The sequence below is a fragment of the Dryobates pubescens genome, chromosome 15 (assembly GCF_014839835.1).
Source record: "Dryobates pubescens isolate bDryPub1 chromosome 15, bDryPub1.pri, whole genome shotgun sequence".
Classification (NCBI taxonomy): Eukaryota; Metazoa; Chordata; class Aves; order Piciformes; family Picidae; genus Dryobates; species Dryobates pubescens.
In genome coordinates, this window is record NC_071626.1 from 9,356,450 (window position 1) to 9,373,758 (window position 17,309).

The 17,309-nt window shown below is 44.0% G+C and overlaps 1 protein-coding gene across 1 annotated transcript; it reads left to right on the forward strand.

The window, feature by feature from the left end:
* Positions 1-5,260: 5,260 nt before the first annotated feature.
* On the forward strand, positions 5,261-16,165 carry IFT27 (intraflagellar transport 27). Its single transcript, XM_009902521.2, has 7 exons — positions 5,261-5,369; positions 9,126-9,205; positions 10,277-10,336; positions 10,991-11,050; positions 11,987-12,104; positions 12,448-12,557; positions 12,753-16,165. The coding sequence occupies exons 1-7, from the start codon at positions 5,336-5,338 to the stop codon at positions 12,849-12,851; spliced, it is 561 nt and encodes a 186-aa protein (XP_009900823.2). The 5' UTR covers positions 5,261-5,335; the 3' UTR covers positions 12,852-16,165.
* Positions 16,166-17,309: the final 1,144 nt, after the last annotated feature.

Consider the following 17,309-nt stretch of genomic DNA (forward strand, 5'->3'; position numbering starts at 1 on the left):
AGATCCAAAAAAAGATTCCTAGCTGATATCAGTCATCATCCCCACATAATGACTGGCATGCTGGAATTATGGGTAGCTCATTTAAAGATGTCACATATTCATATATTCTGTATTCAACAGATTAACCCCTTCCCCATGATGCACTCTGCTCTCACTCTACCAGCATCCAATCGCCCTGTGCACAACTCTGTGCAAAAGAGCGTAACTGATTGCTCCAGTAACAGCATGCTCACAGCTGAGAAGGGTTCAGGCCACACACAAGGCCACAGCAAGTCCTCAGTCTGTCACAGATACTCCTCCCTGGAGAGATCTAAACAACAAGACGACTTTCTGTATGAAGTTCCTGATCCTGGGTCTGCTATCCACATCTAATGCTTCGGGGTGGATTGTTAAGAAACTAAATGCAGATTTAGATATTGCTCCCAGCACTTTTGCCAGCTTCCATGTGCAAGAACAAACAAACAGAGATTCAAGCTGAAATTTTTCCAGACATGCAGAATAAATTCCTCCCCCCCAGATTCTCCTCATCTTTATCTTCTGTGGGTTTGAATGCACCCTTGAGAAACCTGGCCCTCATTTCATATTCACTGGAAGAGAAGACATAACAGTTACAATTAGCATACTCAAACCAAGCTCATGGCCCTGCTGAGGTACCTACCCTACATCTAATAATTTAACTCTTTTCATTGATGCCACAACTGCCACTCATTTCTAACTTCTCCTTTCCAATGTAGTAGATCAGAAACAAATGACAGATATGCCAGTTCAGTCAGAAGCACTGCTGCAACTGCCAACAAATCCTTTGGCTGATTCAACCATTTCATAATCATCTTACATTTCTCTCAGCCAAAAAAGCCTTCATATCTGTATCTCAGTCCCTACCACAAAAGAGCAAAATCTGAAGACCCAGAACTATAGTTATGCTGTTACCAGCAGTGATATCAAAAGACCTAAATTCATACTTTTGTGCTAATAGCCACGCTCTGAAGAGGAACAAAAAGCAATTTTTGAGGGATGCCCCCCAAAAGAGAAGTTGTTTCTGTTTATTGTACTGCTTGGGGAAAGTGTAAAGAATGGAAAACCTACATTAAAATTTACACATCGTTCTTGCAGTTGTCAAAGCTCTGCAGACCTGTCAGTAAGCACTGGTAGTCAGTTCTGTGAGAATCAATACATTAAAAAAACCTGCATGGACTCTGAATATGCATCCATTTGCAAGGTATCTCTGATGGGATTTTTGGGTCATATTTCCCTTATAATGATGCAAGATTCAGTAAACAAAACAAAACAAAACCCAACCTGATTAAGCACTTTGTATTTAAGAGATTTCTCGCAGAACTACTTAATCCTTTCCTCCACATTAATGCTCTCCTGAGAAGTAGTGCCTGCTCCAAGGAAAGCTACATTACTTCCTCGGTAGCTTTTACTAGGCAGCAAGGTTAAATTACAGGTTGTCACCTGCTCAACTCTGAACATATCCAGAATGCTTGCACCTAAACACGAATCACTGTAAAAATGAGTCCTAGGAATATTACTGAGCTCTGCCCCCCCAAAATCACTTTTTAACAGGCTCATGTTCTGAAGGAGACAACGAAGCGACCTGCACAGTGCTGGACAGACCCTGAAGAGTAAGCCATGCATCTAAAAGACTGCATGGCCTTGGTTTAATGCCTGCTGTGAAGCTTTGCCTTGCTTCTGAAATGCCTTGCCACTCCTCCTGGAGCTGCAGTTCTACCAACGCTGCCTTCTGCAGCCCGATGAGACGCGAGCCGCACACAGACACCACAAAGCAGTTTATCTGCTGGTTTCTGACCACTGCCTGAAGGGATGTGACTTCAAATTCCAGGGTCTTGTGGCTGTCAGGGCAACTTACCCTGCTGATTAGAGAAGGGGCACTTCCCACTCAGGAATCTTGCTATATTTGAGGAAGAAAAGAAATGTGCAAATAAAGAGAGTGTCCTACTCCTCCTCAGCTGGTAAATACAACATTTAACATAACAAACACTTCTCTAGGGTAAGGACATCATCCTTTGTTGCAGGTTTGTGTTTGGGTTGGTGGGTTGTTTTTTTTTAAATCCACAGGGTTTCTTTTCTCTTTCTCACGTATTCAAGATGAGAGAAGCTTCAGTGAGCACAGCTACCAGTATTCCAATTTATTCAGCAGCAACCCCTGTAGACTGCTAACAACAGACTGCAATTCTGCTTGGATTACAAGGTGCAGATAAGTAATTCCATCCTAAATCTATCACTGTCAGTGTTGGTAATGGAACAGCTTTTACCTGTGAGACGTCAGAAAAAGGAAAAGCTTGAGACTGGGGGAAAAAAAAACCCTAACAAACAAAATATGGGGCAAAAGGACAGGAGAAATGGAGAGGACCCAAGCCCATTAAGAGCTTTATGCACTTGCATGTGGAGGTAAGTGGGAAAGAAGAGAAAGGGAAAAGAACCAGGGTGCTAATATGAATGTAGCCATGAGAAAAGAGATGGCCAGACTCCAAGTGGAATTTTTCAACAGTAGTGAAAAATCTCACTTCCAACAGAATCTATGCCTACCATTACACTGATCCCAGGGCAAAATGGTAGAGATGTTTGTGACCTCAGTAAATGCTGATGGATACTACTACATTACAGCCACGATCAATAAATCTCAAGTACATCATAATGGAGCCTCAAAGCCTTCACATACAGAACTGTCACTAAACTGGGACAATATTACAAATAGAGAACAAAGGATAATGCAAAGATGGCAAAAATGGAACAACACAGAGATGAGTGCATTTCTTGGAGGATGGAGTGGAAGGCAGACAAGATGAAAAAGGAGGTAAGCTACTTAGCCATAAGTGATGGAGAACATCAATAACCATACACCTGTTTTATGTGGTGGCAGATTCAGGAATGGAAGAGAAAACAGTGAAAGCAACAGTAAGGCCTGGGATTAATTGTTCTTTTCCTTTTTAAAGGTATCCCTAACAGTGGCTCCATCACTGCAGTTCACTACAACCATCTACAATTAAAGCTTCTGCCCACTCAGGCTAGGGAAGTACACATCTATTCATTTTTTGTTATGTGCATATAGAAGACCCCTTTGATTTTGCTATAGTTACTTATTATGTTATTTCCTACCTGGCTAGATGTCTGGCAGATATGTCATCTACTCCCCAACATGTAAAATGGGTCATTCATGCTAGAAAACACAAACAAACAAAAAAGCTACCTTCAAAGAAGACGCTGCCTTGAGGTTAAAATAAACCTTGGAGAAAATAATTTTCAGCTGACTCTACTCTTGGAATGTCCAATCTTTTACTCAAACACAGATGCATTACTCAATATTCTCTTCTTCCCAAGCTTACTTAATGCTCTTCATAGTAAGCAGATTCTGCACTCCACAGTAAACAACCTAAAGTGTAGCCAAGCAAAGCTGGTACCCTGAAAAAGTATAGTTATTAATGGCATGCTTTCTACCAGCCTAAGACCCTTCAAAGGGATTGGAAGGGAGGGGGAAGACATTTCACAGTCATCATTTTTCAGCTGTAACCCAGACCCATTACGTTTGACTTGGACTGCTTAAGACAAATCAGTTTAAAGATTAAGAATACAGCATAGAAATAGTTTGAGTAGCCAAGTAACAAGCAAAAATACTTTAAAAAGAAAAATAACAGTAAAAAGAACCAACCTACTGCAGTGCCAAAGGCTACAAAGCTAACGAAGAGGGGACAGCATGAACAAAATCGGGACAGTAAGGATAAACTTGAGAAATTAGCGAGCAAGAGAGAACTCTCTCCAGAACAGCAGCAATAGTCAAAAGCAAGAGAATGTAGGACAGGAGGAAGAGTAACAGATCAAACGCTGACCCAGGCTGAGGAAACGTTGCAAAACTTCTGCATTGGACACACAAGCCTTGTAAACCAGACATTTTGAACAGAAGACTCATAGAATGGTAGGGGTTGGAAGGGACCTCTAGAGATCAAGTCCAACTCCCCCTGACAAAGCAGGATCACCAAGGGCAGGTTACCCACTAAGACATCCAACCAAATTTTCAGTCTCTGGAGGACACTCCACAACTGCTCTGGGTAGCCTGTTCCAGGGCTCCAACACCCTCACAGAATGGAAGGCTTTCCACATGTTGAGGTGGAAGTTCCTGTGTTCCAGTTTGTTGACCCGAACACCACTATGGAACTCAGGAGATCTGTGCTCGACTTAACAAGCAGCCGCAGCAAAGAACAAGGCGGGGCACAGCTGAGACCTCGGGTCTGATGTGAACCCAGCTCCAGTCCCCGAGTCAAAAGCGACCCAAATCACAGCCTGGATGCTAGGAAGAAGTACTTCATAGAAAGAGTGACTGGCCATTGGAATAGAATGCCCAGGGAGGTGGTGGAGTCACCATCACTGGAGATGTTTAGGAAGAGACTGGATGGGCCGCTTGGTGCCATGTTTTAGTTGATTAGATAGTGTTGGATGATGGGTTGGACTCGATGATCTCAAAGGTCTTTTCCAACCTGGTTAATTCTATTCTATTCAGGGGGCTCCTGCAGCCAGTGGCTGAACACAGGCCCTCCTCGGGTGCCTGGACCCCGCAGCGCCAGGCGGCACCGACCCGGGCACCCAGCGACACACGCACACTGCCGCTCGGACGAGGCACGGGAAGCAGCAAGCGCGCTCCCGCGGAGCCGGCGGGCCGGAAGTGAGACCGGCCGGTGGCGCGCGTGAGCGAGATGGGCCAGGCGTGCGAGGGAGGGTATGGACGGGAGATCGGGTTCTGTGAGCTCATAGCCAGGACATGGAGGCGAATCTCCCTCACCCGCACTTGTCTTTGACCGTCTTGGTGCTGCTGCGCCTCTGTTACACAGCTTTTGACCGGTAACTTTATTATTATCTGCCCTGTCCCCGGGCGGTTAATTTCGGCTCGCTGGTACTGCCCGTTGCATTCTGCCCTATAACAAACCACCTCCTGGCAACGTACTTAGTTGCTAGGCAGAAACTACTCCTCTGTCCCCGTCCCCCCCCCCCCCCCCCCCCCCCCGGTTGCCATCCGCTGAAGGGGGCCCCCACCTTAGCTACCAGAAGGGGAGGGGGGGGAGGGGGGGGGGGGGGGTGGCGGAGGGGTGGCCGGATTTGAATGACAGAATGCTTGGTGGGCGGGAAAACACAAAAGAACCAATAAGAACTTCATATGGCATTGATAGGCACAGCTCACAGCCAACCGATCTGTGCAGTCTCTCCTAGAGCAGGCGGGGCGCTCAGTTGCTAGGGCCGCGCTGTTGCTAGGGCCGCTGTCGAACGCGGTGGCTGTAACCGCTGCCCTCTTGGCCCGCCGTCGCTTTGCTGGGCTGGGGAGATGGTGAAGCTAGCTGCCAAGTGTCTCCTGGCAGGTAAGTCCGGTCCCACACGCCGGGCTGGCTGCAGGGGCCTGGAACGGGCTCCGTGTGTAGAGCAAGGCCAGCACGGAGGCGGCACTGGCACGCCCGGGCCCCCTCGGCGAGGAGAGAGCCCCAGGCGCATGGTGGAGGCCTGCGCTGGGACGTGGCTGAGGGAGCTGGGGTTGTTTAGCCTGGAGGAAAGGAGGCTGAGGGGAGACTTGCTCGCTCTCTACAAGTTCCTGAAATGAGGGTGTAGCGAGGCGAGTGTTGGCCCCTTCCCCGGCGTAACAAGTGAGGACAAGAGGAAACGGCCTCGAGTTTAAGGAGTTTAAGTTGGATGTTAGGAAAAAGGTGTTCACTGAAAGAATTGTCAAGCATTGGAACAGGCTGCCCAGGGAAGTGGTTGAGTCACCAGCTCTGGAGTTATTTAAAAGACCTGTAGATGCGGTACTTGGGGACATGGTTTAATGGTGGACTTGGCAGCGTTAGATGTATGATTGGGCTTGACGATCTTAAAGGTCTTTTCCAGACTAAGTGATTATAGGATTCTTTCAGCCCCTCATTAAAGGGTTGCACTGATGGAGAAGAGGTGGGGAAAGAGGCATCAAGAGAGAAGTGGGGACCTCCAGCTTCCTCAGGATGAAAATGGTGGAAATTATTTTGTTACCTGGCCTGTACCCTTTTCGTCCTATGACTTGTGAAGAATCAGGAAGGATGTGAAGCACAGCTGGACAAGGTGAAATGCAAGGAATTAGGAAAAGGGAAAGCAAAGAAAAATTTAAATTTAAAAAAAGGGAGGAATTTGGAGGAAAGTAAGGGAAAGGAGAGGAGAGGAAGAAAAAGGAAGGAAAGAAAGAAAAGGAAAGAGAAGACAGAAGTAAGGAAAGAGAAGAAAGAAAGCGAAGACAGTATTTCTACAGTGTGGAAATGTGGGCTGAGGATGAGGAAAGTGTGAAAGGATCAGTATAGACAGCCAAGTCCTGCCTCCTACGGGAAGCTCCCTTTATGCTGGAGGAAAAAATTAATGTTAGAAACTGGTATGCTTCCAAGAGTGTGATGGAAACATAGAGCTGCAGCAAAGAGTAGAAGGACAAAGCATGTGCACTTCGCAGAAACATCTTTTCCCCCAAGGAAACCGGAGGTTAACCTGCAAAAAAGTGAGATGGAGACACCAGTGGATTTAGTCAGGATGGGTTATGGAGATGCTGACAGTAAGTGCAGCTGACTGTTTAAACTGTGGGTAGAAAACTTTCTTTCCCCATTCCTTCTACATTGAAGCTCTGTACAGCCTTAGCCAAAAGAACAAATCCATAAAACCTTTGTGTGCAGACAACTCCCAGGCTTGACTCCACAAAGCCAGGTGTGATCTTTGTCAAATGCAGAAGAATTAATTGCTCTCCTGGCTCTGTTGACAGTTACTGTGGACAGCACATGTATCTTGCCTGTCTTCTAGATTACACATTTTTTCCCATTGGGAAGTTTCCAGGTCCCAATACCTGGTTTCTGCTTAAGTCTTTCAAGATTTGTTGTCTGGTGTTACCAAAAGCCAATTCCATGACCATTTTCAATTCACATAGGTTTCATTTGGGTGACCTAATTATGTGTTTAATCCTAGTTGGCTCTGGAGCTACCTTTTCAGTTCTATTCAGCACACAATCAGGAAGGTGTTACAGTAATATCCATGCATTATTAAAAATAATACACTAATGAGGCAGAGTGGGCAAAATAACTCCTGTCCTGCAGAGGAGACTAGTGCAGTGAAAGAGACAAAAGAGATGAGTAACAGCAACCTAAAGGGAACAAGAAAATGCAATTACATAGGTAGGAGCAAAACCATCAGAGATGGAACAGGGAACTCTTGTGTACCCAAGGAAATAATTATGAAGAATTGAGCGTCTCACAGCATTGGGAGCTGTACCAAGGTCAAAGAGAACAACAGGGGAAAAGGGCTTTTATTAGGGGGGGGAAAAAAAAAGAGACTATTAACTTGACAATAAAAAGCTATTCCTGTGTTATCTCAAAGGTAATTTATGGACACACAGTTAAAAAAAAAATGTTGCTTGAGTTTACTATGGAAACACTATGAAAAGGTTTTTATTGTAGAAAGACAGTTGGCAGTAGCAGGGATTTCAGAGACATGCTACAGATTCTGGCAGAATAACAGAAATATGCATAGAATAAATACTGTGGGATGCAGTACTGGCAGATGAGACCAAACTATATGAAAAGGGCAAGGAAGATTATTTTGGGAAAGTGTAGTGATGTAATGGGCTAAGGGGATGTCAAAGAATAAGAAGGAAAGAACAACTGGGGCTGTCAAACTGAAGAAATGCAGCACTTCAGTTAAGAATTTGCACTGCCTGATGTCTGCACAGTTTGGAGCAATAGATGCTTCACTGTCTCATTTTACAAAGACAGACCTAATTGTCTATTGAAATACAGAATAGCTTCCACTCAGAACAGAGTGTTGTCTTCAGCACAAGCTTGAACTGATCAGGGAACAAACAAGCTGACTTACCATATTTTCCTGTCTAAATATTATGAGCTCAGCTCAAAGTAAGCAAGCATGGTAAAAATGTTTAAACAAAAACTACATTTGGTTAATGCATCTAGAGCAATTGTGACTATCCTAAACACTCTCCCTCCTCTATAATATGATGTGAGCAGATAACTTCACCATTCTTCTTCAAAACACCATTTATGAAGCTGTGATAGGATCAAAATGTACCCCTTGCTGGGTTCATCTATTAACAACATGATGTAAAATACTTGTGTTCCAGGCTTGGCTGCCATGAGTGGTCCTGAAGGGTAGGGCTAGAACCACTGAGAGATTTGATTCCCTGTTCCTGTCATTCAAACTACCCAGGCTACTGAGACAGTATATACTGTGTGGAGAGAATAAGCCCTCTGGGACATTAAGTCTTTGTTTTGCAAGGATTGTGATGTTTTTCACGGAGTGCTGTGAGCATGTGTGAATTCTACAGCTCTCTGCCGTTGCTGTGGATCTTAGAGAGTTTTGTAGCAGCAGGCCAAAGCAGCAGCTGCCAGGATTTCCCAAAGTGGTGTGCAAGCCATACCAGAAAGCCTTGGCTCTAGAAGAGCAAAAACTAAAGCCCCTTGATTTTCCTTCCATATAGGGATGAATCAGCAGGCTCTTTCTCTCCAGCCAAGTGGGATTTGCTTCTGTTATACACAGGATGCAACTAATGAGCCACCAGCAGTATTGAGTCAGCAAGAGTTGCTCTCTTAGCAGGGTCAGCAAGAAGAGTTCATCGAGGAATGTTACCAGCTTACACAGCTTTGTGGTATATAAATGACCTGTCTGTTCTCTACACTCAGTCCATAGAAAGGATTTGAATCTGGGGAAATGGATCATCTAAGGAGAGGAAATAGCCTCCTGTGCAGCCCCATTGCCTTTTTCACATTGCATTGTTCTCTGCATGGCAGTATATCTGGGACATTTTAGGTGAAAGCTGTAGATTAGGCGTGAACTTTAGAACAAGCAGTAGTTGCCCTCTGCTCTGGGCATCCTTTACTGTCATTCATGTATCAGAAATCTGAAGTCAGCACCAGTGTGCATAATGGCAATATTGATTTCCTCACATAGGCATTACTTTGTAGATCATGTTCTGCTTCTTGTGACAGTTATCTTGCCTGTATTCAGAGTTACAGCATCCAAGTTCTTATGACACATGGTAGTAACAGAATTGAGGGAAAATAAGATTCTCTAAGATGAAACAGAAGTTTTTTATGTGTTTGGGTTTGCAGGAGATCCAGCTGTGGGGAAGAGTGCTTTAGCCCAGATGTTCCGCAGCGATGGGGCTCACTTTCAGAAGAACTACACACTGGTAAGCATACAACAGGCTCAAACTGCTATCCAGCACTTTTCTGAGTTGCAGGAGAAAACTGAGACTGTCTAGAACAAAATAAATAACATGATTTTAACTTGAGGCATCCAGAGTGAGGCCTTATGGGATTTTCTTCCTCTTACATCCTGGATTCTGCGAAGAAACCGTTTCTGTAAGTCTTCATGTTCTGTGGGTGCTGGGTTTGAAACTTAATGCAGAGTAATTTAGTTAATTTTATAATTTTCCTGCTGAGCCAATGTTTTCACAAGCTTTTGTGGTGTTAGAGAGCTTCCCCCTTTAAGGAGTGCTCTATGAAAAAGCGTTGCTGGAGGAGAAAGCTTTTAATTCCGACTATTAAATGTGTGTGTGGACAGGGTGCTTATCACTATGCAAACATGAAGATGTGCTGCATAGCCCCAAGATAATTATAATCTACAGAAACTGTTCCCAGATGAAGAGGATACAGTTTGCAGTCTTTCAGTGTGAGAATCAGTGGTGATGACTAATGAGAAGCAGGATAAAAATAAAAGTAAATATAAGTAAAAGGGGGGGGGAGAGGGGAGAAGGAAAAAAGAAAATATGAGTGTGGAGGAAAAACAACACAAACCAAAAAACCCCAACCTAAAATGTGTTTATTCATTAAAATAAAGGTGGAAACCAGAAGTTGAGGATAGAAATGGAACAAATGAACAAGCTACAAAGCAGAGTGAGATAAAAGGTTGAAGAGGCCTAAAGAACCTCAGTCCCATATGTTAGCTGATCACATGGTTAGTGCAAAACGTTCCAAGGCGTGCAGTGCAGTAGTGAGCATAGCCCTGCAGATTTCAGCTAGTACCCTCAGCTGTATATAAACAAATCTTTGCCCTTGGTTCTTTGTCTTTTGCCCCCATCAGAGCAAATCTATGTGGATTTGACATGTAGGTGGGAGTATGTTACCAGAGCTATGAGCAGTCTGTTTGATGGGATCCTAATGATCAGAAGAATTGTCTCAATCCAACGCATAGTTGGTATGCAGTCAGACAGGCTCTTAGAAACTCTTCTGATCCTTGTTTTGCTGATTTTTCTTGACAGACAACGGGCATGGAACTGTTGGTGAAGGCTGTATCAGTTCCAGAGACAAGTGATAGTGTGGTGAGTTTTTCTGTGACATAAATTGGGTCAGAAAGAGACATTCAGAGCTCCAACCTCACTTCAGTCTCATTCTGGTGCAAGATTGCGCTGCGTGTTCTGTGGACATTGAGTTGCATTATGGAAATGAGGCTGATGATGTACAGTTGCTGATACTCCAGGGTTAGTTTAATCTTAAAAATGTAAGTTTTACATGCTTGTATCCACAGATGACATCCTAAACCAAGGTCTTCGCCAGCTTTGGTAGGATTCCATTCTGTCCTTTAGGGCACTCAGGTTTAGTTCACGTGTCTTTGGGCTGCGGAAGCTGGAATCTGTCTGTGATCTTTCCTTATTGCTCTAACCTCCCACTAGTGAAATGTGGGCCATGTGCAATTGTGTATAAATAGTGCAGGTTACTGCCCCATTCCACATACTCCCTTTGCAGTAGGGCTGGAAACCAGATCTGGGGCCTTGGAGGTAACCCTTTTATTGGTTATATATGAAAACCAGTTCTTTCTTTTCTCATTCTATCTGAACAGGATTATTCTCAGTGTGGGAAGCTTGTCCCTTAGGGCCATGACACTGCTGCACTGAGCAAAATGCAGGAGTTACAAGTTCAAGTGGTTTACTTTCAAAGCCTTTTCCTGCACTGCATTTTTCTGTTTCCGCTTTCAGGAATTCTTCATTTTTGACTCTGCAGGAAAAGATCTATTTTCTGAAATGCTGGAGAAACTGGTAAGTCTTATGTAACAGTCCTCTTCTTCCAAAGAAGTGCTTTTGCTTTGAAGATCTGAACTTCCTAGTCTGGCAGATGTAGCAAACTTTGTCTTTAGTATAAATGGGAGCAATTACCTCACTTGCCAATGCATCCTGTTCTGCCTCTCCAAAACTTGTAGAAGTACTAGAAGAAATACTTTCCAGAGGAAGGAAGGCAGATAGTCATTCAGTTGTCTTACAAAAGAAAAAGGGATATATAACTGAGAATCACTGTGTGCTGTTGGTTAAAGGTATTTTTTATTTCTTAGAAAAACATCCTCCAACAGTGAAGCTTTTTGTGTTAACAGTGATGTGCTTGATCCAAGAGGGTTTATTCTTGTCCTTGAGCATGATCCTGCCCTTGAGTTTTTTCCTTCATGCATTTGTGCCCTTACCTATACAGTTCTCCATTGTGTTATCTCATTTTGAGATGCAGGATTGATTAACTGATGTGATGTTTCATAAGATGGCTAAGTCAACCTAATGGCTCATTGCTCTATAAGAGGCAATTCCACTTTTGCCCTTGCACTAGGTTTGTTGTGCAAGTGACCCCTCTAGAAGCTGTCTCAGCTTCTCAAACTGGAAGAAAACCTCTCTCCTTTTTATTCTAGGATTAATTTTATGCTGATTCAGCATGAAGAATCAGCTTCCCCAGAGATCAGATGAGTGCCAGAGCCAATACAAGTAAAGGAGCAGGACTATGCAGATAGGAATGGGGAAAGAAAACAAGACCACCTTCCCCAGTGCCAGCCGTTCATTTAGTCAGCTCAGTTGAATCGTGGAGCCTCAGCCAGAGCATGGGATTCCTGCATATTAGGCTTTTTATTTTTGTCTTAGCATCTGTGTTTGCTGTGTTTACAGGCTGGCTGTTGACCACATCAGTTTCAATGACAGTGTTCCTTTCTTGCTGTGCAGTGGGAGCAACCTAACGTCTTGTGCCTCGTGTATGATGTCACTAATGAGCAATCTTTCAGCAACTGTGCCAAGTGGTTAGAGAAGCTGAGGGCTCAAGCAGTTGGAGTGCACGTCCCAGGTAAAAAAGGAGTGAGATTCCTGTTTTCTGCTTTCCTCTTGTATCACAGCAATTGTTCCAGTTGAGATGTGGCATAGTGCAGTCATTTGAAGCCAGGGGCAGGCATGGCCTCCTCACAGTTCCTTTGCTTTTATCTCAAAGCAGATGAGGCATGAGTACATGTCTTCTCTGGAACCTTTGCTAGGTAGCTGTAGGCTGTTCTGCACACCTCCAACTTTTTCACATACTTCTCTAAGTACTGTAACATTTATTGGTAACAAGATAGCTTTTCTGCATTGCTGTTTGTCCTTTGTTTCATGTTTGTTTGCTTTTGTGGTGTGGTGTTTTCGGGTTTTTTCTGTAGGTGTCTTAGTGGGGAATAAAACAGACCTGGTTGGTCGTCGAGTTGTGGAGCAGAAAGAAGCACAGGACTGGGCTGAGAAGCATGGTCTGGAATACTGTGAGATGTCAGTGGTAAGTATCTGCTCCTTTCACCATCTCTGGAAGTGGGTAAAGTTACCTTCTCTTTCAGGTAAAAGAAGACCGCGGGAGGCTCTCTTCCACTTGCTTGTCATCAAACTCGCCCTCAGTTTTAATCTGCCTTTTGTGGAGCAGTTAGAGCAAATGCTCATTCCATTTCTCATTCACAACTTTCTTATTTCCTTACAGAAGGAGATGAAAAATTTCAAGGCTCCTTTCCTCATCCTGGCAAAGTCATTCCACCAACTCTACAAAGAGAAAGTGGAAACTTTTCACTCACTAGCTTGAGGGCTGTGACTGGCACAACTTATTTATCCTCTAAGCTTCTTCTAGTGGCCAGAATCCTGCAGGATGGAACACAGAGAGAAGGAAAAAGTTGAGCTTTTTTGCTTCTTCATGGTCATCTTCTGGTAATTCAAAATAAACTAGAAATAAGCAAGTGGAAAGACACTCTTCTGAACATGCTACCTCAGCATTCCTTTCATGTCCTCTAACTTGGTTCTCTGCTCACTGAAATTCTGCTGGGTTGGAGGAGGCGGAGAGTAAAAGGGGAGGGCAGAATGGAAACTGCCAGCTTTTTGCTTTCGTATTGTCTTGCCTCTTGTCTGAACAGACTTCCTGCTGCTTCAAGCAAGGATTTAGAGGTTTGGAGAAGGAGAGAGGAAGCTGACAGGATGCTTCTCAACACAAGCAACTCAACCTTGATAGATACATTGCAGGGCAGGACTGATTTGTCCCTGCTGCTTGACAAGCATTTTCAGTAGGCAGCTCACGCCCTAAAACCAACACATGGGAAACCAAGATGCATGGAGACCAAGCTGGACCTGGGGGTGTTTCTAGGAGTTTCCAGAGTTTGAGGCCTGTTAACAGTGTTACCCTTATCAGTTAAAGAGCAGATATGCTGATGACTAATACGTGACTCTGACTCCTAGAATCTGGTTCTTTTCTTCGACGTGGCTCACTTTCATTGCCTGGCAGGAGCTGTCGTTCATCCGTACTGCTGTCACTTGGTACAGCAGTGCCCTCTGCTGGTGACAGATCACAAGATTTCTCAGGAAGCTGCCTCTCCCGCGGCGAGCAGGTCTTGCTACAGACCCGTCCCATTTGGCTTTCCTGCGAAATGGGGTCAGACAGCACGAATATTGCTTTTGTTCTAAAGACAAGTCCGAAAGTTAAACCATTAAAATTTTAAACATTTAATCTGTTCTCCTTCAATCTCGTTGTCATCTTACATGGTTTTGTGTCATTTTTCTTTTGTCATATGAACTTGGCAATTCCATGTTCTCCTGAGGTTCAGTTCTCAGTCCTTTGCTAGAATCAGAGCCCTCTGTGTTGATAAACTTTCTGTGCTCGTCCTTGACTTTTAGAGTGAAGACCATGACTCTGGTGTCGCCAGTGGAAATAGGACTAAGGAAATGAAAGGCAGCTTGGCTAAGTTACTCTGACTCAGCCCTGTCTGGCTACCAGTTTGGTATCTGGCAGGGTAAAAGCTTAGAGAGAGCTGCTCTTTTGTGTGGAGCACTGCTGCTGCATATGTAAGAGTCTGCTCAGGCAGTACGTGAAAGCATCCAGGGTAAGGTACTGCCTTGTAACCGAGCCTAACACGGAGAACTTCAAGACTGCAACCTTTCCCTTCTGCCAGATTATGTTAGCCTCCCTTGGGCAAGGGAAACTGAATTTTGTGGAGAGTAATTTTTTTTGCAGAGAGTGATTTTTCAGGCAGGCTTTTCAGGAATCTGTGTTTCAAGACTTTTATACGTGCGGTTTATAACCATTTTTATGCTCGGTGCTGGGGAAAGTTATATTGGATTGAACGCAGGAAATATGGCTGCAGATGTTGTAGCAGAGTTTATGAAGCACTTCAAGAATCTAGAGAAGCAGCTGGGCTCATTTCACTGTGGATGCTGGGAATTAGCTAGGGAGCATGAATACCAGCTAAGGAGGTTAAGTAAGCTCAGCCCACAAGAAAAGAAAATGAGTATGTTCTTTGGCTAAAAACCACCTCAGAAAAGATAGAACCATCTGGGAAAGCTCTTCCTTCCTCCAAAGAAGGAAGGACTCCTCCATGGGCTTAGGGTGACTAGAAGACTCAGTCTTTTTTAAATTGGATTAGCATTACTGGCATTTATATTTTATATGAGTTGTCTTGTTAATCCTTGGGGGTGTCCATTGATCTGCATGGGCTGAGAGGGGTCCTGCCTGCAGGTGCTGGTACCTCTGACTTAGGAATAAAAATTATTTTGGATGCTGTGCAGATCTAGTTAAAGAACTAAAGGTTTGGTTTGGTAGCTTGTTTGCCCTTAGTTCTATGGGTGATGTGATTCCAATACTAGAGAGATGATTTTCATACTGAAAATAGCGTGCCAGGTGTGTGTGCCACCTGTGATGTGGTATATGGGGGGATGAATGTCTTGGGAATGGGTGATAAAATTAATCCTATGCAGTCTTTAACCAGGGAGTTCAGTCTCTCTGCACCAGAAGGGCCTCCCATAGCTTCAGATAAACAGTCTAAATGCACCAGTAAGATGAAGACTGGTGAACACTGTTTTATTAAATGAATGAAAAGATGGAGGATCTTATTAAGGGAATGCTTGCAGTGGTGATTTGTGACTTATAGGGAAGCTGCTTTTGAGAGGTTAAAGAAGAAAAATGTATCCCATGCAGGGAAAGATGTATTGCCTGAGAGAGGAAATGTATGATCTAATTAGCTAGCAGTAGGGATTCACCCACTGCCCCTTTTCCTCTTTCCACAGGCCATGACTAGAAATAGAAAAGAGGTTGTCTCTAAAGCATGTTGCCCAGCTTGCTTTTTACATGACTAATGTAGACACCATTTCATGTCCTTCAAAAGGGCATGTTTGTCAAGAACCATCTCAGTCCTTCCAAATGCATTTTAAAAGCAACATATTGTCCTTCCTGGCTAAGGTGCTGTATTATACCAGCATGATGCAGGTGATGCTTGTTGCTGTTTCCCTGGCTTATTTGTGACCTTGGTTGTAGAGGCCAGGAGTGAAGAGTGGGTAGAGAGCCAGGTATGGGAAGGCTGTGGAAAACAGTTCTGTGAAAGGGCTTAGGGTAGTGAGGAGGTGAACTGGACCAAAAGGATGAGTCAGAGTCTAAAGTCATTACCAAGTTTCTCTTACTGTGTTCAGGAATGTCTGCAGGGTGAGGATATGTGTTTGCTGCTTATAGCCTTGCATCACTCTGAATTACACAGTGGAGAGCAGTGGGAGGAAGGCAGAAAGCCTGTGTGCTGACTGGAAAGCTTCTTGTCTTCTTACAACTCCCCCACTTTGTCCAGCTGTGCAGTGCTGCAGGTGCTCAGCATGGTGGTTTACAACCCAGAAGAGACCCAGCTCGACCAGCACTGAAATCTCAAAAGAAGGAGAGGGAAACAAACAGGCCTTTAACCACTTCTGAGAGAGGATAGCCCTGCTTTTTTCCCTGATTGCTTGTTTGATGAGACAAAAACCTTCTTTCCTCCTTGGAGTCCCTCCTTCTCACCTTTCCTTTGGTCCTCATGGTTCTGCTGCACAGCATCCCTGTTATACTTGTGCCCTGCTTTACTTAGCTTGATACATCACCAACTGATTTTGATTATTCTTTTTTAAATATAGCCTTCTAATTTCTGCATTATCTATTCCCAAGGCTGCAAGACATTTCTTCTTGGAGAGATTAATAGATGAAAGAAAACAAAAGTGGAATTTTTAGTCAAATTGTCGTGGAAGGAAGAGCTGAAGAAGCTGACTGACACTCTGAAATTTTACTGGGAATTCAGTTGTGTAAAGTTGTCATATTAAAGGTGCTTTAACAGTTTTGTTTTGTCTTGCCAGGCATACTCTGCTGTGGAGAGAAATGCAGAAGGATCAGATTTTTTTTTTATTGTGGGAGTTAATAGTTGAGTTTCAAAGCTGATTGTACTGTGGTGAGATCTGTTCAGCCTTGACAACGGAGTGGTCACTGCTGCTCGTAATAAAGCATGAAGTATACTGAAATGTGGCTGTCAGAACAGTTCCTTCTAGAGATTTGTTCATTTTGGAGACTTTAAAAAAAAAAAGACATAGTTCAGAAAACTGATCTGATAAATGACACCATTTGGACCAGGGTTATTTCTGATATCACTTCAGTGACAGAAAGGGCTGGATTTAGTCTTTTATGCCAATTGCCTCCCCTGGGTAAGCTTCATTTCTTTACCCGCTATACATCTTGGACCGATCTGACCTGATAGTAAAAGACACATGATGTTGTTGAAAATGAAATACTGCCTTGGGGCACAAGGATAAACTGTGTGGCCTCCTGAGGTCCTTCCAGCAATACTTTCTATAATTCTGTTAGATTAAATGGGGAAAGAAATAGCATGGAAAGCACGAAACAGGCTAAGTCATAAACTAGCAATTAAACTGGGAGCAGGGCTGGGCTACAGCAGACAACGTACAATCTATCCCAATTAAGAGCTGTATCTCAAGAGAAGCAAGGAGCCTGACACAGGTGCTGACAGCAGGGAAAACACTGCATTTCTGTTCTTTAGGCAGCAACTGCTTTCTACTGGTGCTTACAAAGCTCCATGGGGGGTCCATACCCCACTCAGGACTTTGCTCTGCTTCTAATTACCGTATCTATGATGTTCAGGTGGCAACTGCTTGCAGTTGTTGTCACATCTGCCTGTATAAAGCCTGCAGTGTGATGGCAGATTATTTGCTAGCAGCAAGAAGACATTCCTGTTCTTGACACCTGCATAATGGGACT